We start from the raw sequence: 22,001 nt of genomic DNA, 5'->3' as shown, positions 1-22,001 counted from the left end.
GGCGAACTGCCGTGCCACACTCCCGAGGGAGGAGTGTGGCCGTCACAGGTACGGCGGCGTTGGGCAGCTTGGGTCAAGGGCAAGAGGGCCCGTGTTACATAGTGTAAATAGTCCGCTCTGTCCCTTCCTGTCCCTTCCAACACTTCCTACCTTCCTAAACCCCCCCCCCCTCAAACCTCACTATCTCCCGAGCACCGAGCACCGACTAGACTCTGTGAAGCACTGGTGTTCCCTCACTACACTCGGGTCCCGTGGGTTGTTCGCTATCAGATAACGTGACTGACGGTGTCCCTTTGTTGGTTTCTCTTTTCTCGGAGCAGACTCTGCCTAGGAAGCCCCAAGCTCCTTGAGGAGATCCATACCAGCGAGAGGAAGAAGAGGACAGCCTTGTCATCCTCCAACAGACCGGACGCCACCACGGACCGGGCCGACTTTGCTAGAGAAAGACTTACTTTCAGGAATCGCAAAACCTTCATAAAAATAAAGCCATCCTTACGTAGAACAAGTCTCCAGCCTGTTCATACATCCCCTGGAGTAAGACCACCGCCTGTCCACACACCCACGCTACACACATCTATTAGTGATATCGGTCGATAGCACTGGGGATTGTCCCTATTGCCCTTTTTAAAAATAGGGACAATTATGGCCGTAGACCAAGAGCGGGGCAAGCCAGACCTAGTAGCAGCATTTATTACTCTTGTCAGTATTGGGGCCCACAGCTCAACATTACTCAAAAACAGGTCCGGTGGGGTCCCGTCTGAACATGGGGCTTTATTTTTTGTCAATCCCTCAATTCCCACAATAATTTCATTTAGGGTTAAGTCTACTACCTGTACCGGCTGGGAAACCCCCACCTCCTCTGGGACAATTTCTGCTCCGTGGTTATACAGGCCCTTAAAATGTATAAGCCACTGATCCGGCAGAATATTTGTCCCGATCTCAGGGGCATTACAGTCCTGAAAACATGGTCTATTAACAATTCTCCAGAATTCAGTAATGTCCCTTCTTTCTGCGGCCTCCCTTAAGTCTGCCCATGCTTCCCCCTGAAGAGCTACTTTCCTCCTCTTGGTCTCCCTATTGTATGTGTGTCTACACTGGGCTACTTTTTGTATATCCCTTGGCCTATTTTTAAGGCTACATTTAAGTTCCCTATCAAACCATCTCGGGTGATTATTTTTTCTTGTCGGCGCGCTTGATTTTAACAGCCCCTCTACCAGACTGGGTATCTGCCTAAAAGTAACGGTAGTCCTTCTACTGTAGTATCTAGGCACTCATCAATGGGAATTTTCCCGATATCCAATAGCGCTTTGTAAAAAATTTCCCCATCTATGTTTGACCACCTAAGCCGTCTACCTTGGTCCATTACCCTCTGGGAAATGCCGCCAGGCTGTCCCATTCTGGGCCGAGCCAGGTAAAAAAGCTCCATTACCAGGGGGTTGTGGTCACTAAATGGACTCCACTCGATCCCCACGGTAATAATCCGATTTAAAAAAAATCTGGATACTAAAATATAATCTATGAATGACGAGCACCCTCTCCCCTTAAAAGTCGGGGGGAGGGTACCGTCCCTCTCCAAATCCATTATATTGACCGTCTGCTCCAGGACCGTGTGCTCCAGGTCATGAGTATGTAAGAGTTTACTGAAAGCCATTCCTTCTTGTGTATGGTCAAAATGAGGGCCATTCTCCACGGGACAATGTGACCATTCAACATGGATGGGAAACAAGGAGGGGCATAGGTGGCAGTTAAAGTTACCCATGACTAAAATGGTTGGGGCCAGTGCCCCCTTCATAGCTGCGATTTCTTGGCTCAATCTATAGTCCCATTCCCGGATGAGTGGGTTATTTTCTCCGATAGCCTCCTTGTTGTAAACATTAAACAGGATCAACCTTAGCCCTTTGCCCCCAAACCACAGAGCCTGTAAATCCTGAGAAGACAATGCCGTGTTTGTCCATGTACCTTGAAGGTTTAAATCTACATATATAGACAGTCCTCGCATGGCTCTACCTGATTTTGATTTCTGGGCGGGGACAAAGAAACATTTGTACCCTGGCATATGAAAGGGGCTATTATCAACCACCCAAGTCTCCTGAAAACGAATTATCTGATACAGGTTTATATACTGTCGCCACTTGCAGTTATTAAATGTACGCGCCAAACCGTCTATATTCCAGGAGGTAATTCTTAATCCTTCCTCTGCTTTGTGTGCTCTATCTGTTCCACAAATAATAGAATTTACATTATGAAGCCCTTCTATGGTTCCTGTATGCCCTGATTCGGTCTCTCTACCCGGTGATGCTTGGTCATTACCATTGTCCCTTAACTCCCATATATCTGGGCTGCCTCCACCATTGGGTATGGTCAGATATACTGGGGTCTTAACTGGACTCTCCCCCCTAGATTTTGATAGTATATCAGCCTCCTCTATAGACCAAGGGGACATTATTTTGCAATACTTCCATCCATTCCTCTTGTGGATCATCAGAGTTAATGTTCCCATCTTCTCTTATTTGCGGCAGTTCTGCAGGGAACAAGGAACTATTTAGTCAATCGTTCTCCTCTAACAACGCCAAAGGACTAAACCTATTTATCCAACTTGATGGTCCTGGATTTCTCAGCCCAGGCCCACCACAGATGTAACCTTGGGCCCTGTGTGGATTAGGTCCCTCCATGAATCTCCCAATTTGATGATGTGCATCCAAAGATTTTGGATGTTTGGGGTAAAAGTATCCTAGTGGCAGGGTTGTTATGCAACTAGCATAGTTAGCTATCCCACTTGTGGTAATATGTTCCACTACTCTCTTATCCCTGAAATTGACAATAATGCAGTTGCCTGCAATATCTTTACATCTAGTACCTAACCAATTTACCCTTCTGATGTGTAATATTTCCCCATTTTCATTGCCTATCAAAGGTTTATTTTGATTCAGCCAGTGTGAGGTCTTATTTCGTAGTTCCTGATGCGTCTCAATCTGCTCACCCTTTAATTCAGGTGCCCCTGCCAGAACTACTGCGTAGGGGCACGCTTTCGGTGGCAGATTAATAGTGGGCAGTGCATTGCTATTTAATCTAGTGGTCACACAATCTGACTGATTTGTTATTTGTTCCTTGGGGGTTACGGGCTGATTTATTGGTTGTACTAATGAGAATTGATCAGATGAACCCTGTCCTGTCTGTGATGCCCTCAAACTTGAGATTGTGACTCTATCCTGCTGCACTGGATGGCTTAATGATTTAGGGATCTGTTGCCCTGTGGGTTGCCCATTGTTCAACCCACTAGGGTTTCAAAACCACCTGTGGGGCTGGGGCAATATCAGAGGTAATTATAGTGTTGTTTGAGACCTCTGGTATTCCCAATGTTTTACCTCTGTTTTTCACCTCGCTCAGGATTTTAACTAGTCTACTACCCAATGGCTTTATTTGGCTTACTATAAATGATTCCAGATGAATTTGTATATCTAGCCCTATTTGCTCTATTCATATTGGCGGGACTGGCACCTGGGACACATTTTCTGCCCTCCCCTCCCCTAGTATGCTTTGTGTTCCACTTTGGGTATTACTAGCTCTACTTTTCTTCGCTCTTGACTTTTTTAGACAGGCTCTTCGTTTCCTATTCATTAAGGGTGGAATACTAGGGACCACTACCCCCTTATCTGCCCCTATGTCCGGCTGCGCACAGGGGAGATCATGTTCCAAAGATTCTATCGAGCGAGATGGTGAAATAACCATGACCTCGCTTACTAGCCCTTGTGTTGAGACCGGTAGCTCCATTGATGGTGTTAAGGACAGACGTCTCTCAGTACGCCTGATTTCGCTTGATACTGCCTCAATCGCTTTTTGTAACATGCGATCAATTGCCGTTGGCTGTAAGAGGGGGGTGGGGGTGTACGTTTGTCTAACGGTTGCACCTGTTGCAAAAGGGGTGAGTTTGGCTTTGCTTTAGTCGAGCGTGTTTTAACCTTGCTGGCCATGCTGCCTACAAACACAATGGCTCAGAGACCTTAGGTATCTTGTCTTAATTTTAGTCCCACCTTACACCCCTAGTTACCACTACTTGCCCCTAGGGATCGTACTAGTTTACACACACATTTCAAACTTTTTCCCCGCTCTAAAATCCTAGCCCCAAATCTCCAGGCGACTTGCGCTTCCAGTCCTCTGCCCCCTGTTTGGATAACACGGCCACGAGAGGTGGCCAGGCCCGGCCTCCTCTGGCCCCGGACGGCCACAGACGGTCCCGCCCTTGTCCCGGGCTTCTCATGGCGCCGCCCGCGCGCTTCCCGCGACGCGGGAGGAGCAGCTCTCCTTTGAGCGCCTCTGGGCGCGTGAGTGGTGATCAGGGAATGCTGGGAGCTGTAGTCTCCCTTCTCGGCGGCCGCGTTGCTTTAGCAGCGGCAGCGAGGGAGAACCACAGCGTTGGCAAAGGCTTCTGGACAGGCGAGAGATTGCTTGTCAGAGCGTGGCCCCCAAGAGTTCAATTGCCAAGCCCCCGCTCCACCGCAGGAGCAGCTCTCCTTTGAGTGCCTCCGGGCGCGTGAGTGGCCGTAAGTGGGTGTCTTCCGGTGTTCAGGGAATGCTGGGAGCTGTAGTCTCTCCCTTCTCGGCGGCCGCGATGGTCTAGCAGCGGCAGTGAGGGAGAACCACAGAGTTGGCAAAAGCGTCTGGACAGGTGAGAGATTGCTTGTCAGAGCGTGGCCCCCAAGAGTTCAATTGCCAAGATGGTCAGTATCAATTTGCATGGCTCCTTCTTCACTCTACAGAAAACCTTGGGACCAAAGTACACATTATGGAAAAGCACAAAGAAATGTATGTCACCAGCTCTTTGAAAATGCTTCTCCAGAGTTCTATGCTGATAGTACCTGCGAGCAAAGGGACAACATTTCTTATCAAGAACAGAACTGAGGATGATGCCAACATTTGAACAGCTGCCGCAACTGATCACAGAGCTGCTCTCAATCGCAACACTCAGAGACCAGCTGAGAGAGTGCGCTTGTTTCCGGTGAGGCACATGCTCTGCTTACAGATTGTTCTCATTGGCTATCGCAGTCACACAGCTGCTGGACATCTTACAGAAGCAGAGATTTCATTCTGCCCTGCTTCACCATAAAACAGAATGAGTTGTGCGGTGTCTTGAAATCAGGACTTGGAATCAGTACTATCTGATTCCCAAGATGACGATGGAACACTCGAAGGCCTTGCTACACGGCTCAAAGTGCAAAGACATTTGTGTTTAGAAGCTTCTCGGTCTCTTACCATATGTCCTGCATCATCACTTCCTGCATGTATGTGTGCCCCATCCTTGTATTGACCCCTGTAATGTCCTTACTGTTTGGTCCTAGGGACTTTAAAAAGGCAGCCTTTTGTATAATTTTCTGACATTCTCCACCAAACCAATGCTTGCTTGAAACAACCGATGACTTACACCTTGTCATACTATCATCGTATAGTCTGGTTCCACTGACTGTTCAACTTCTGCTCTATGGGCCTCAAAAGCAGTTTGCAGTGTTGAATTAATAGAACCCAGGATGACATGAACCCCATAATAGACTTGTACTGTCACTCTGGGATAATGGTGTGTCTGGAGCCACCATCTTTGCCACTTCGATTTGGAGATACGCTCCATAGGAAGTCTCTGTAGTTGCTGGTGATGAGGGAAATGTGGCTTCATTCAGGGAGAGGTCCAGCACTGGAATAATGCCACACAGGTATATGTTGAGTCGTTCTGGATCTCGTTCTTGAAGTTTTTATGAGCTAGTCATCTAGGTGTCGATATACTCAACAGTTCATCTTGTGTAGACATGCCGCAACTGATGCCAGACACTTCGTCTTGGTGCGGACTTGATGGCAAATGGAAAGATTTAAAAAAGAAAATCATAGCTGTTGTCTGTGGTTCTGATGACTAGGGATGTGAACGTAAGTATCATGGAGATCTACGGATGTAATAGGGAGAGAACGAAGACCTGATGAGATTATTTAGGTTCTGAGGATCTGAGATGGGTCATCAGCTGCCTGTTTTCTCTTAGACTAGGACATACCTGAAGGAGACTCCTTGGTTGTGGTGATTTATTTGGAATCTTTGTTTTCACACCTTTGAGGAAAAGCTTGAGAATCTCAACTGCTGCAAATGATCACTCTCCGATGTCACCGGTCAACATGGTGGTTTCTCCAAAACCTCCGAGGGTCCTCACTTGGCAGGTCAGGCTGGACTGTTCCCATACAAACAGGGTCAAGACTGATTTGCATATGGCTGAGTCTGAACTGGGGTGGCGAAGTGAGCTAAAGAACGAGGATGATTCAACCCAGATCTGTGCCAGGTAGTGAGTGTCTGAAAAGTTTCAGCGCACCGTCCATCATCTCCTTGTGTTTGCTCAGACCTCGGAGGGTTCCATGTGCTCATTTAAGTAACCAAAAATCTAAAGTAATCTTCAAACATTCACAGCAAAAGTCTACTGAATGGACTGAGAGTGTGGCCAGCCTCATTAGGAAGTCAGGGTCGCTTCTCAGTGTCTTGGCCTCGAGCCTGTAAGGCTCTTTTTGTTTTCTGGGACAGCTTGTTGTAGTTTCATTGCTAAGATCTTGATTATTCATGGCAATTGTATGATTTATGGAATTTCCCACACTGTGTTCTGAAATACAAATTATGAGGACCTTTCCCTGTATGATTATGTTCTTCTGCAGCTTCGAAATCCAGAGGGTTTGTGAAACTGGAATGGTCTCTCAGGGAGCATGCTGAATCAGCATTCATCACTATGCCCTGAAGTGTTTTGTCTATATGCTTGCCAAAGTGTATTGCCCACATGCTTGCCGAAGAAGGTCTAGCCATCAAAGGGCACCTTTCCCTTCACCGGCAATCGAAATGAATTGCTCTTTAGCCATCCACCACCAAAACTGCCGGCACAGCGCTCACCGCACTAGCCCAAGCACACCAGCAACTTGCCAAAAGCCTTCCAATAACCTAAACAGCTGGATCACCACATGAGCCGACAACCTGGCTCGCCTCAAGCACACTCCAATGGCAAAAGATTGACCACAGACTAGCTGTTACATGGAGGAACTCAGAAAGACAAACACCACAGATAAAGACATCTTCAAATTAGCCTAAGACGCTATCACTAGCAGATCCAGAACACCAGCTCTTGCACTTCACATTGATGCTTGCTCTAATAGCTGCAAGAAAATATTTGCCATCATCAAAGATTTCACTGTGCCTCCTGCAACTTCACCCCCTCACAAGACCTTTGTAACAAGCTTTCAGAATTCTTCTGTAATAAAATAATTTTCACATATGGCAACTTTTACCCTCAAGTGGGACACATTACCATAACAACTCATCTTCCCATCATGGGTGAAGAACGTACCCTGGTGTTGTGGTATCCCTTCACTACCATCGAAATTGCTCCTCCTATGAAGACCATCTACTCTGAGCCCCATCTGACCCTTGCCCCGACCATGCCTTCACCAAGGGACTAGTACCAATCAGTGAAGCACTAACACCCATCCTCAACTCCTCTATTGACTCAGCCAAACACCTGGAAACATGCTATAATCACGCCCCTGCTCAAGAAACCATCCTCTGACCCAGCCAGGCTTTCTAACTAAAGACCCATCTCCCTCTACCTTACCCAGCAGAGGTCTTAAGAGATACTAAACACCCAGCGTCTCACGGACCACCTTAGCAATCACCAGCTTCTCAGATGCCAGGCAGTTCGGATTCAGGCCCAACCATACTACAGAAATAGCATTCACCGCAACCACAGACGACATCCGCATGATCCTTGACAGAGGAAAAATGTGAGCTCTTTTTACCCTGGACCTCTCTACAGGATGAACTTTAATGTTCCAACCACCCATGTCACTGTACCAACATGTTTCAGCCATTCGAAAAGCCCATTCTGGTCTCCAGCCTTAATCAGGGCTAATCTGATCCCTGCCTGTGCAAATATAAGGAGGTCTAAAGCTCTCACCTTTCTAAACCAAGAACCCTACACCAAGGGTTCTTTGAATTATGTTGGTCAGATCAGGGAGGCACTCTGTAATCACACATTCGTCAAGAGGATGCACCAGCGTGCACACCTAAATAGCCTTCTGGCTGCTGGTTGCCTGCACAAGATTGGCAACCAAGGACGCATTCTCTGCTGGATCTGGTCTTTCCTAACAGATAGAACACAAGCTGACAGCCTGGCACCTTACTCCTCAGATGGCGCAAACTCACCTGCGGAGTGCCTCAAGGTTCACTGTTCAGGCCCACTCCCTTCAACACCCACAAGTTCCCACTGGCCAACATAATTTACGCACACAATATCAACATCCCCTCCTAAGCACACGACACGCAACTCGTACTCTCCATCTCGGACAAGACCCTCAACGCAAGAAACAAGTTCATCGCCTGCATGACTGAAGTCGCTAACTGGATGAAAGCCAATTGTCTCCAACTAATCATCAACAAGACAGAAGTAGTGATCTTTGGCGAGATCACCTCACGATGGGACTTCAATTTGTGGCTGGCTGAACTTGGACCCATACCAAGCACCCACGCCAGAAACCTCAGAATTACAGACAGCAAACTGGGCATGACCATACAAGTCAACACCGTCACTGCATTCTGCTTCCACACCCTGAAGATGCTGAGGAAGATCTTCTAATAGCTCCCAAACAACACCAGAAAAACGGTCACTCGCGTCCTATTGACCAGCAAGTTGCACTACGGAAACACCCTATATGCCGGGATCACTAAGCAACTCACTAAACGACTACAGACCATCCAGAATTCGGCAGCCAGGTTCATCCTCCGCCTCGGACACAACTCATATCACACCACACCTTAGAGAGCTCCACTGGCTTCCGATACACAAACATGCTCATTTCAAACTTCACACACACACATTCAAGGCTCTATACAACTTCGGCCCCACCTACCTAAACAGTTCAATTTACTTGCACCCACCAGTCAGACACCCCCCCACCCCCTCCTACTCCTACACATCCCACACAAGCACAGAACCGGATGAGGACGACGGATGTTCTCTTACATCGCTCCTAAAGCATGGAACAGCCTCCTACTCCACATTAGAGCCTCTACTTCTGTTCTTGAATTCCGCAAGTAGCTGAAGTGCTGGCTTTTTCCACTTACCAAACAACCATAGGCATGGCCAGGATCACAACCTGCTCAGTGTCAGGATACCCTGGTGGGTGATAATGCAATTTACAAATACACATAACATTCTTGTTGACTGAGAATTGCTGCTACAGCTAGCTGATGGATGCCCACATTAGACATATTCATGGTTGCATCAATATAGATGCTGAGGCAGTCTCTCTTTCCCTTGTAATCATGTAAGCTGTATATGGTTTGTCCTGTGGAATGAGTTGTTCGAGCAGGCAAATGTCACTCCACATCTGTCTGCCAAAAGACGATGAGAACCTTTGTTACCTTGAGTAACGCTGCAGCCATGAAGCTAACTCTTTGCTCAAGGCATTGATAGGTCTCCTCTCCATATCTGGAGGCCTGGCAGAAGTCAAGATCAGGGTGCCGAATCTTCACTCTATAGGAGCAACACTGACAGTATCTGGCCTAGGATGCTCAATTGACAGGTTGGGGAAGTATCAGTTGTGCATGTTTTGTTTCTCCAGACATGGAACTACAGCCTGAAAGGTTACTAATATCATAACTTTAACTCCCCTTCTTGTCAAACAAAACAAAGAATAGTAATTGTCAGTATGAATTTCTTTGGTTGTTCTTTTAAATCATACAAGAAACATGATTGGTCTCTTGATTCCATGAGAAGACTAAACTGCTTTGCAGCTCTCTCCAAACGTGCATGAAACATGAATATATCATCTGCAGAGTCATCAGTGGGCCAGGTGTCTCTTGCCCCACCTGCTGCAAGGTCCTCTGCATGGTGTACTGTGATTCCCCCTTCGGCATTCTAACCAGTCTCAATTGCAGAGTGATCATCTAGCTGTTCACCCTTTGTATTACGAGGTTCCTCTCTGCTCTCACTATTGGTGAGATTACCCTTGTCCTCCGGAGTGGAAGGCGCAAATGCCTATGGAGCTGCAGGTGAAAGCTGTGGCACAGGCTACAATGGCCAAGGTCATTGATGTGGCAGAGGAGGCTCTCAAGGCAAGCATTGGGGCTACCAAAGGTAGTTGAACTGGCCACTAAGACTGGGTCACAGACAGCAAAGGCTGCTATTGGCGTAGAGGTGGATGTGCCAGTTTAGCGCTCAAAATATCCATCATCTGCTGGAAAGACTTTAAGAAATCCACTGGAACTTGAGCCGTTTGTGGTTTCTTGTGGTAGTATCTACCCTGGTGGTAGCGTCTGTAAGGGCGTTCACATTCTTCATTACCCCATGTGTGTTGGATATGGCCCTTTTTGGCAGGTTCACCCCGAAACTTTTTGCTTTTTCCTAGCCTGCTTCTGTGACCTGGTGTTGGTGATTTTAGGCCTCTGCGCACTTTTTCACTGTGGTACAGTGTAAAGTGCGTGAGCTCTCTGTGTGTGTGGTGAGAGTGACCTGTCCTCCCATAGGAATGAATGGGGAATATCAGTTCCTGATATGTGGGGAGTGCAGGGTCGAGTTTGGTATGTGCGAACTCGTGAGAATGAATGCTGCGCAATAATATATGCGGCATGATTGTGTCTAGTGTGGAAGTGCCACTTCTAGAAGTTGGCATATTTGTGTAATTTGTGTCTGGCGTGTGATTGGCTGAAGCTGGCTGGTGAGCCTGGCTCCAAGAGTCTGGGTGGGTCTGTCCAGGTGATGAATGGAGTGATTAGCATGCTGATGTGAGGGGAGGGGTGCACCTTGGCCTGAATAGGGCTGGGTTTTCCCTCCACAATGTTGGCTCCACCCCCTGTGGTGCGGCTGATGTCCTTAGCCTGGCCAGTGAAAGGAGTTCCCTATAACCAGTTGTAGCTGGTTCTCACATTGCCTGCACCCTGCTAGACAAAGGATTTTACTGTATAAAAAGGGGCAGTGTCCCCTTACAAAATGTTCTTGTTTCTGACTTGAATCCTGCCAGGGGCGTGCTGCTGCTTGGGCCCAGGGGAAGGCTTGCCTCCCTGGGCCCTGCCCAGCCCCTGGATTGCTGGAGGACGTCTTTCTGGGGCCCCTTCTGCCTGGCCTGATGATGGCTGGGAGACTCTCCTTGCCCTGGAAGCCTTGTCCTGTGATGCTGGGACCCTTCTTGCTGTAGGGGTCATCCCTGGGTCATTTTGGAGATGTCTGTGCCCCAAGCGCCTAGAGAGCGCTCCTATTTTGTGCTTTTGCAGCTCTGGGCTGCTGTCTAGGTATTCCGCCGTTCTTGGTCCCGGTATAGCCGGTGCCTACCCGGCGTTATGCCCGTATTTGCAGATATTTTGTTTATATCGAGTGCCCACCTCGATTTATGGTTTATTTCCAAGGAGCCGGTGCCCACCCGGCATTTTGCCCCAGTTATTTTGCATTTTAAACGGGAGCCAACCCTGTAGTTTGCCCACCGATCACCGCCGCTGGCCCGGGCCGAGAGGAAGCAGCCGCCGACGTCACAAAAAGGCCGCGCTGGGATTGGCCCAGCCGGCAGAGACTCCTCCCTCGTCACTGGTGAGGAGCTCCATGATTGGCTCTTCCCGGGAGGGCTTCCCCAGGCAACCACCCGGAAGCCCCGGCCGAGAAGAAGATGGCGGAGGAGAGCAGAAGGGCGGCCATGGTCCTTGGGGCTCCCGGTGCGAGGAGGGAGCCCCACGCTGATCAGGAAGGGTCCGGGTAAAGAGGAAGGCGGGGCTCTCCTGTGGAGAGGGAGAGCCCCGCGCACGTCGCCGCGAGTAAAGGAGGATCCCCCGGCAGAAGAACAGCCCGGTGAGTAAAAAGGGCTGGGGGGGCTCCGTGGTGGCTGCTGTTGGTGCCAGAGAGAGGCACAATGACGAGGGTGGAGGTAGGGCGGCCCCAGATGGCAGCCCGAGTGCTCCCATGCCCATATTTGTTTGAAGAGCCTGAGAGGCCCAAGGGCATGTTTGCCCTAAGGAGCCGAGGTGGCTCCCCGCCCCATTCGTTTTCGGAGCCAGATGACTCCTGAGGACATTTGTGTATTTCGAGTCCACGAGGGACTCCAACGAGGCGGCAATCATTTCTTGCTGAGCCCAGAGGGGCCATATCCCCCCCCGGTGATGTATTACAGTGGTGCCATGTTTGTAGAAAGTCCCTGAGAGAGACTGAGGAGGCACAGTGGTGCCAGGCCCCAGTGAGTCCCAGTGTCAGAGGGCTTCCAAAGTGTGCAATGTGTATTTCAGAGCCAGTTGGCTCCAACAGTTGGCGCAGTTCTGTTCTAGGGTCAGTGAGGGCCCTGTCGCAGTTTTATTGATTCCCAGCTGCCCAGCAATTAGTGGGCAGCTGCACTGTTTAGGCGCCAAGGGAGAGAGAGTCCCCGTGTGGGACAGAGATGGCACAGTGGTGCCAGGACTGCTACAGCTGCGCAGCACTTAGTGCCAGCTACAACGTTTAGGCCCTTGTGATTTATCCCAGCTGCCCAGCAATTACTGGGCAGCTGCAACGTTTAGGTTTGCAGCCGGTGGCGCACCCCTGACTGGTGCTGCATTGACAGCGAGCCCTGACATTCTGGACACAGGGCTGTTGAGTCTCCTTGAGATGGCCAGTTGGCCAAGGGGACTGGTATGTGGGTAGGGCACAAGGCCCTAGGGTGATTTTTGCGCAATGTGATTTTGCTATGTTTATGATAGTAATTGCCTAAGGTGATGTTTGCGCTATGTGATTATGAGGTTATTTTACCTATGTAGGTTTATCCTAGTGAGAGTTTATTTCACTATGTGAGTTATGCCCCTAAATGTGAGTTATGCTTAGGGGGTGAGTCTAATGTGTTTAGACTAGTGAGAGATTGCCTACTGTAGTTTTTACTGGTTAGGCCCAAATGTGAGTTATGCGTAATGTGCTATGCCATTATGCCTGTGACACCTCTGAATGTTTTTATGCATCATGTGTTTTCCTGTGCTGCACCTCTGAATGTGTTTTGATGCGTCATGTGCCTTGTTCTTACACCTCTGAATGTATGTTTATACATCATGTGTCTTTCCTACACCTCTGAATGTTCTATGCATCATGTGTGAAACTTCTGATTGTTATATGTTCAAAAGTGCTATTTTTAACAGTATTTCTAGTTCTAAAAGTGTTGATTCTGACAGTGGCCCATGTGGCCCTGTCCTGTAAATAATCCCTTGTGAATATTGCCGTGCCAGTTGGCACAATGTATATTGTGTGATTACTATCTGATGTGTTTTGACAATACAAAAGTTATTTTTATATAACCTTGTGTGGAGTTCCTTTTGTGGTGTGCCTAGGATTTATTTATTTATTTTGAAAGTTTTATATAGCGCGAACAATATCTTTACAGATATCAGAGCGCTTTACAAGGACACTGGGGTGATAGAGTAATACAATGTAATAGTTGAGGTAGTTAGGTACAAGGTGCGTAGTTACATAGGTAGGTCAAAAACAAGAGGTAGGTCACAGGTGAGGTAGTGTCGGTACAAGGTGCATAGTCAAACAGTTGCGCCAATAATATAAAGTACAAAAATAAGGAGCATATACTTGTTTAAGCGTGCTTAAAATGTTTTTGGAGATAGCATAAAGGTGGGCATAGTTGAGGTGAGTGAGTGCAGGATCTATAGTCACACAGGAGCATCAGTAGTACAAGAGTAGGGATCGTTGAGGTGGTGTAGGTCCAGTGTGCAAAGTCAGACAGGTGCATCAACAATATAACAATATAAAAAGAGGGAACGTATACAATCAAGTAAGTCGGTAATACAAATAGACCAAGGGGGTCAGGCAGGTCTTACAGAGCAGATTTATGAAAAATACAGAATAATAGATCATGTGTATTTAGCCATGAGGATCGCTTTTACTTCTTTCTTAAAAAGTTTGTTGGAGGAGATGAGCCTGGTTTCAGGTGGGAGTGAGTTCCAGATCCTGGGTGCCATTCCTGAAAAGGAGCGTTTATAGGTTTTTTCCTTCCGAAATCTTCGAGGCATCAGCAGAAGATTGTTTGTGCTTCTAGTAGTTCTAGAGCCACCCGAAATTGTCAGCTTTTGAGTGAGGTAGGCGGGTGAGTTCATGTGTACAGCCTTGTGTGTCATGCAGGCGATTTTCTGATGTATTCTGGCTTCAAAAGGTAGCCAGTTCAGGGATTTAAAGTCAGGGGAGATATGCGAGTGTTTCTTTGAGCCAGTGATGAGTCTCCCTGCAGCGTTAAGGGACGCTCTTAGGGGTGCCGTTGTAGTTAGGGGGAGCCCGCAGAGGGCGGTGCTACCGTATTCTATGTGCGGGATGACTATAGATTGTACTGCAGTTTGGAAGTCTTTGGCTGGAAGGAAGGGTTTAAGTTTTCTCAAGGTATTGATTTGGAAGTTCGCTCCTTTGGTTGCCTTGCTGATGTGCTGCTGCATGTTGAGATTGGCGTCAAGTGTTATGCCTAAAGATTTTGCTGAGTCTACGGCGGTAGGTTGTACATTTAGAGCAGTTAAGTGCTTAAGCCATGTTTGAGCCGTAGCGATTTTTGCGGGAGGTGAGATCAGGAGGAACTCAGTCTTCAGCGCATTGAGTTTGAGGTGATTCTCGGCAAGCCAGGATTGGGTGTTTCTGATCGTGGTGTTCAGAAGCATGATGTCCTTGGGAGATTGTATTTTGAGATAAAGTTGGGTGTCGTCGGCATACATGTGAAAGTGAACATTGGATGTCTGTAGCAAAGTAGTGAGAGGTTCCATAACTAGGTTGAACAGTGTTGGGGAAAGGGAGGATCCTTGAGGGACGCCTAGTGATACAGGTACCGGAGAGGACATCAGGTTGTTACTTTTGAATTTTTGTGACCGGTTGTGTAGAAAGGAGGTGAACCACTTGAGAACAGTCCCAGATATGCCCATTCTTGTGTTTAACAGTTCGAGTAAGTTCTCATGTTTAACTGTATCGAATGCTGAGGAGAGATCCAGAAGGATGAGGAGGCAGGTATCGTTTTGGTTGCTGTTGTTGTGTGTGTGTGCGCAAATGCTTTACACATTGCCTCCGGGATAAGCCTGTCTGCTCGTGTCAAGCTACCAAGGGGGTGAGCAAGGGTTATCTTGGCGTGTGACTCCCTTGCCCTGACTAGAATGGTGGTTTCTGCCTGGCTTTGGCGTAAGCCTTAGCCAACCAGAAATCCCAGTTCTAACAAGGAGTCATTACAATGATCATAAACTTCATAAAGACCGTCATCCTGTGGTGATTCAAGCTTTTACTGAAGCACATAATGTACTCTCAATTGTTGGGCATTATACAGTGTTGTTTGGTATCTGCCTGAAAGGACATCTTCCACACCTTCATCCTCTGTATCCAGTATATGTGTAAGATGATGCCCACAATACTTTATTGGACAAAAGATGCTTTGCAAAACTCAAGCCACCTGCAAAGACATTGTGACAGCAATGTTGCCAAAGCCCAAGGATTCCTAGAATGAATGTCAGGGAAGACTCCAGAGGACTCATTGGTGAAGAAACAACCATCAACGACGACAGTGTCTTGCCAGCTGTGCTGATTTTGCACTTTGATGACAGTTTTGGTGGGGAAGTGACCAGAACATCAGTCACGGCTGACTTTCATGCCCCCTTTACATGCAAAAAGCCAACGTGGTGTGTATTTGCAGTGAGAATAGATTACATTTTTGTAACAGATTTCCAGGAGACTCCAAATGTTGACTTTTTGTAGAAGGTACTGGAGCAGCACTTGGCAGAATCAACCTCTAAGCAGAGGGCATCCCCAATACTGGGTTATCTCTCTGCTCATGAGGGAATAAGGTTAGGCACCAGTCTCAGTCACAATAGGATTTTGAAGAAAAGTCTTAGAACAGTCGTACTTTAATGACTTCTGTTTTGGATACAGGGAGTAAAGGAATTTAAAATGTAGATAATCTGCAAGTAGAGTATTCAATCTAGAAGTCAAACAGGCCTTGAAGAGACATTTCTTCTGCCATGGGGAACTTGACAACGCCACCAAAGGCTTCTCTAGTCCAGATCAAAAAATGCACATTCACAGTGCTGTAGTAGGTGAAGTTGGGTTTGGGAGGTCGTCCAGGGAAGGTGAATATATGGAATCCTGATTTCATGAGGTTAATGTATCAGATGGAGCAGAGCCCTGTCTGGGCACTCCATGACACTTAACATGTGGTGCAAAACCTGAGCTATGGTGGCCGCGAGGGGGAGTAAGAGCGTAAGTGCATTCACCTGATTGGCTGAAGTTTGAGTCATTTTCAGTGACCTTAGTGTGCTATTGAAACCATGTTCTTAGGACTATGGCCATTTTAACAATGTTTGTTACTGTTTTTAACTACCCGCAGTCCCAGCATGACAAAATGAAATCGTTAAAGCATGTGAAACTATGAAAGACCCAATGCTGGAGTAGCCACCTTGTTTGTGATGCCTGGTCTGCCAAATATCCATGAAGGGAGATATAGGCTATTCCTTACTGCCACTCGCCTGCTCTCATGAAAGTATAAAGTCCAGGCAAAGTTCATGAAAGGGAGGCCATGCTCGGATTTCTTGCCACCTGAAGTCCAAGGCAGCAATCGTACTGAATGGGCACAGGCATCTCTTCTGCGAATGAGAATTAAAGGTCTCATTTAACTCTAGAAGAGCAATCTCAAGTAGAAGGGCTGTCTGTATGTACATGTGCTTCTATGGCACAACCGTATACACAAAACAGTAGAGCACTCTAATGTATTGTGATTATTATACTTTGGTCTAAATAAAAGATAGCAGGGCATGTTGAAGTATCATTATCTGACAGTCTCTGTGCTAGTAGGCGGTCTAGACTCTACATACAGCAACACTATGGGAACAAGCAGTTTTACAGTGCGTTCTGTATTTCTCTGCCAGCAGCTTGAAGGTCTTTGTAGTTTACCCCAAAACAAGACTATTTTCATCTGATTCTTTACTTTAACATTTGCCTATTCCTAAAAAAACCAAGCAAAGCTCCTGGGCCAACGTAATTTCTATACGTCTATGTAAACTTCACATGACTGTACATGCCCCTCTCTTATTTTAAAGGCATGTGATGAAGCTCTGGATGTAGCAGAAACCCTTTCTGCACAAGGAAACAATCGAGGTCCTCCTGGTCTGCAAGAAGGAAATCAGAAATCAAGTCAATCAAGTCAAGTCAACACTTATATAGCGCACTACATACCCAGAGGGTCTCAAGGCGCTTGAGGAAGGGGAGAATTTTACTTATCGAATATCCAAGTTTTTAGTTGTTTTCTGAAGGATAGGTGGTTTTGTGTAAGGCGGAGGTGGATGGGGAGGGAATTCCAGGTTTTGGCCGCTAAGTAGGAGAAGGATCTTCCTCCCATGGTGGCTTTGTGGATGCGCGGAACAGCGGCGAGGGCTTGATTGGACGATCGCAGCTGGCGGGTGGGGGTGTAAAAGGATAGGCGCGTGTTGAGGCATTCGGGTCCAAGTTCGTAGAGGGCTTTGTGTGCGTGGGTGAGGAGACGGAACGTTATCCTCTTGTTGACGGGGAGCCAGTGAAGGTCTTTCAGGTGACCGGAAATGTGATCTTTGCGGGGAATGTCTAATATGAGTCTGGCTGAGGCGTTTTGGATGCGTTGGGAGTTTTTTATGAAGTTTGGCGGTGGTTCCGGCGTACAGGGTATTTCCGTAGTCCAGCCGGCTTGTGACCAGTGCGTGGGTGACCGTTTTTCTTGTTTCGGTGGGGATTCAACTGAATGTTTTTTTGAGCATGCGTAGGATGTTGAAGCATGATGATGATACGGCGTTGACTTGTCGGGTCATCGAGAGTGAGGAGTCCAGGATGAAGCGCAGGTTATGTGTGTGGTCCGTCGGTATGGGTGTGTTTCCCAGGGCCGGTGGCCACCAAGAGTCATCCCAGGCGGAGGGGGATGTACCTAAGATGAGGACTTCCGTTTTGTCCGAGTTCAGTTTTAGACGGTTGTTCTTCATCCACTCGGCTACTTCTTTCATCCCTTCGTGTAGGTTGGTTTTGGCGGTGTTTGGGTCTTTGGTGAGGGAGAGGATCAGCTGTGTGTCATCTGCGTAGGAGATGATGTTGAGGTTGTGTTGTCGCGCGATGGTTGCGAGGGGGCTCATGTATACGTTGGGTAGGGCTGAGTGAAGATCCTTGTGGTACGCCGCAGAGGACTTCAGTGGCCTCTGATCTAAAAGGGGGAAGGCGGAATCTCTGCTTTCTTCCGGCGAGGAACGAGATGATCCAGTCCAATGCTTTTCCTTGAATTCCGATGTTGCTGAGTCGTTGTATAAGGGTGCTATGACAGACTGTGTCGAAGGCTGCGGAGGGGTCAAGTAGGATGAGGGCGACTGGGTCTCTGTTGTCCAATAGTGTTCGAATGTCGTCTGTTGCTGCTATGAGGGCGGTCTCGGTGCTGTGTTAGGCTCGGAAGCCGGACTGTGAGGAGTCGAGGGATTTGTTGGTTTCGAGGAAGGCGGCGAGTTGGCTGTTGACGGCTTTCTCAATGACTTTGGCAGGGAATGGGAGGAGCGCGATGGGGAGGTAGTTTTTGAGTTCGGTAGGGTCTGCTGTGGGTTTTTTCAGCAGGGCGCTGAGTTCGGCGTGTTTCCAGCTTTCTGGGAAGGTGGCGGAGTTGAGGGAGCAGTTGATGACGTTTCGGAGATGGGGTGCGCTAATGGAGTCTGCTTTGTTGAAGATGTGGTGGGGACATGGGTCTGTTGGGGATCCTGAGTGGATGGAGTTCATCAGGCGAATGGTGTCATCAGTGGTGATTGGGTCCCAGTCGTAGAGGTTGTTCGAGGGGGGTTTTGGTTCAGAGGTGGGTGGGGTGGACTGGTCTCCGTGTTGGTTGTCAAAGCTGTTGTGAATGTCGGCGATTTTGTCGTGGAAGAATGAAGCTAGGGAGTCGCAGAGGACTTGGGAGGGAGTGATGTCGTTGGTGGTGGCGGTGGGGTTGGTAAATTCTTTGACGATGTTGAATAGTTCCTTGCTGTTGTGGGCGTTGTTGTCTAGTCGGTCTTTGAATGCTGATTTCTTGGTTGTCCGGATTAGTTGGTGGTGTTTGCGGGTGGCGTTTTTGAAGGCGGCTCGGTGATAGTGTTTGGGTCTTTTTTCCAGGTTTTCTCAAGGGTTTGACAAAGCTTCTTAGATTTCTTAAGGTCATCGTTGAACCAGGGGGCGTTTTTGTGTCTTGCTTGATTTGATGGTTTTTCAAGGGTGCTAATTCGTCGGCGCTGTGGGTGATCCATTGTGTGAGGTTGATGGCTGCTTGGTTTGGGTCAGATGAATTGGCAGGAGGGTTTTGGAGAAGCGATGTGAAGATCTGGTCGGTGGTGATTTTGTTCCAGTTTCTTCGCAGAATTGGTTGAGGGTGGTTGTGGATCGTGGTCTTTTTGTAGTTGAAGTGAACGCAGCTGTGGTCCTTCCAATGGAGAGCTGTGGTGTGATTGAAGGAGATGTGCTTGCGGGAGGTGAAGATAGGGTCGAGCGTGTGCCCTGCATAGTGGGTGGGGGTGTTTACAAGTTGTTTGAGTCCGAGATTGGCGAGGTTGTCCAGAAGTGTGGTGGTGTTGCAGTCGTTGCTCTTTTCCAGGTGGAAATTGAGGTCTCCCAGTAGAATGTAGTCCTCGGAGGGAGGGCGTGTGGGGTGATGAAGTCAGTGATGTCTTCGCTGAATTGTGTGCGGGGTCCTGGTGGTCTGTAGATGAGGGTGCCTCTGAGTGTGGTCTTGGGGTCGGTGTGGATCTGGAAGTGAAGGTGTTCGGCGATAGTGAGGTTATCGTCTGAACTGGTCGTGACGCGGATGGAGTTCTTGTGGACGATGGCGATGCCTCCTCCTGTTTGGTTGGTGCGGTCCTTTCGGATGATCTTGTAGCCGTCCGGGATGGCTATGGTGATGTCTGGAGCTGATGAGGCATTCATCCAGGTTTCTGTTAGGAAGGCGACGTCCGGAGATATGGTGTTGAGTAGATTCCAAAGGTCGATCGCGTGTTTGTGAACCGAGCGGGTGTTGAGAAGGATGCATTTTAGGTGGTTAGTGTCGGGGCTTTGTTTGGGGTTTGTGGATTTAGTGTGTGTCCTGATGGAGTCGAACTTGCAGGAGTGGCAGGTGAATGGTCCATGGGTGCGTCCTGGGGCGGCTTGGTGGCACTTTGGTGGACGGCCTGGGTTGAGGGCTGAGAGGGTTCCGGTGTCGTATGTGATGCAGGAGGTGATGGGTTTGCGTGGACCAGGGGGTCAGGCCCTGGGCGCGGTCCAGGCGTGGACAGGCGTAGACGGGCTTACCTTTGGCGCACCTTCGGCGCGCATGGGGCGCGACCGCTGCGCGTGGACGCTGCACACAAATGTATCTGTCATAAATGGGGAGTGGAGGGGGCGGAGCGTGGGCGGGGCAGCTGGGAGGCGGTAGCGTGGGGGGAGGGACAAGCTTGAGGCACAACCAAATGGCAGCAACCAAAATAAAGGCAAACACGCCGATAATGGGGCTACTGGGGCTAAAATAATGCAAAATAAAGCCAAATAATGCCGTGGGCACAGTCAGGCAATACTCGACCTCAGGGGGCAATGCAGGCAATGCGAGCGGTGGAGCGCCAGGAACACACACAGGCACAATTAATTTCCAGCAATGCGAGGCGCTACATCAAGTAAACAACTAAGCAACAACTAAACAAACCTTACAGAAATCCTGGCTAGTTTTAAGCAGGAGATGCAAGATATGAGATATACAAGGAGCGTTCAAAAGGACTTCAGACCTGTAGATAATGTCAAGAGAGACAACTGCATTGGTAGAAAATCCATGGAATAAATCTGACAGCAATAAAGGGTAAAAAGTAAGGTCTGAACTATGAAAACAAGGATATGGATACCCGTTTGTTTTAGCAAACCACTTGTGGCTGGCCAGAGAGAAGCAATGGGTTTACAGACATGCACAACATAACAAGATAAGTAGATCAGCACTAGAACATGGACGAGTTAGTGGTAGGGACACCAGAAAGGGAAGTACAAGCAGGATAGACAATGTGCACGTATTACACAGGAATGTAAAACAATAGGGTTTAAAGGAGTATTTCAATGAAAGAAACTTTCAATGCATAGCACCTAAAATCACACAGATATATTTGTAATCTCATTGTATAGAAGGAGCCATTCACCTTGGGTCTCGGGCAGAGTGGCGTCAGCCTTTCAGAGATACCAGGGGGTGTTTTCGGGGAGTGAGACCTGTTCATGAAGAAGGAAATAAAATGAAATTCAAATAAGCATACTGTGAGTGCCTCTAGCAAAAACGTTTCAACCAATAAAGCTTACAACCATCCCTGCCAGGCGCTGAATTTCTCACAGGTATAGTGGCATTGAACAATTGACAGGAATTGTTGTCCTGCAATGAGGCCAGGCAGTTACTGACAGCAATCTTTAGGTATTCCTCTTGTGAAACACCACACAGAATTTTACGAATAAGTTGTAGCATTATTGAACAACGCATCCTTCACTAATTATCATATTATTTAAGCCCTTTCACACTCATACAATATATATGGACTTTTGTTACCCTTAAAACCAAAGTACCCCAATTTCAGGTGCTGGGAACAAGAAACGGGTAGTTCAAAACGTTAACGTTGTCACTGATATTGTTTCACCTAACTAAAATGTTAAGGTAACCTTTGGTTTTATCAGTGAATTTCTAAGGTTTTTTTTTTAACCAAAACAGATCTTTTCATCACACCTAACATTACTATAACCTTTACTTTTTTAAACTAGAAATTCACTGAAAAAACCAACATACATTTTTTTTCCATATATAAAGCGAACGTCCCGCCACCAGGCCCTGTGGAAATCCCACAGGCAACTAACCCCACTCTGTGCACCACCTTCATCCGTGTACAGAAGGGAGTTGGAAACTGGTATTGGCACTGTGCCCAACCCACTTTGAGGCGGATATGCATTATCAGCAGTGATCACTTCAGTGCATCAGGAAGGTTGCCAGCAATAACGTAAAAAAGGAAT

General features: G+C 47.9%; 1 protein-coding gene across 1 annotated transcript in view; it reads right to left on the bottom strand.

Annotated features, from left to right (window-relative positions):
• Positions 1 to 22,001, bottom strand: part of LOC147663190 (spindle and centriole-associated protein 1-like) — a 113,432-nt gene that overhangs the window by 46,611 nt on the left and 44,820 nt on the right. Inside the window, exon 3 of the mRNA XM_086950604.1 lies at positions 21,152 to 21,218. Within this exon, the coding sequence (XP_086806730.1) occupies positions 21,152 to 21,218 (67 nt within the window). The remainder of the gene's footprint in view (positions 1 to 21,151; positions 21,219 to 22,001) is intronic.

The sequence above is a fragment of the Lissotriton vulgaris genome, unplaced genomic scaffold, assembly GCF_964263255.1.
Source record: "Lissotriton vulgaris unplaced genomic scaffold, aLisVul1.2 SCAFFOLD_2536, whole genome shotgun sequence".
NCBI classification, from domain to species: domain Eukaryota; kingdom Metazoa; phylum Chordata; class Amphibia; order Caudata; family Salamandridae; genus Lissotriton; species Lissotriton vulgaris.
Note: the sequence above shows the minus strand (reverse complement) of the source record. Positions and strands in the feature narration are given on the sequence as shown.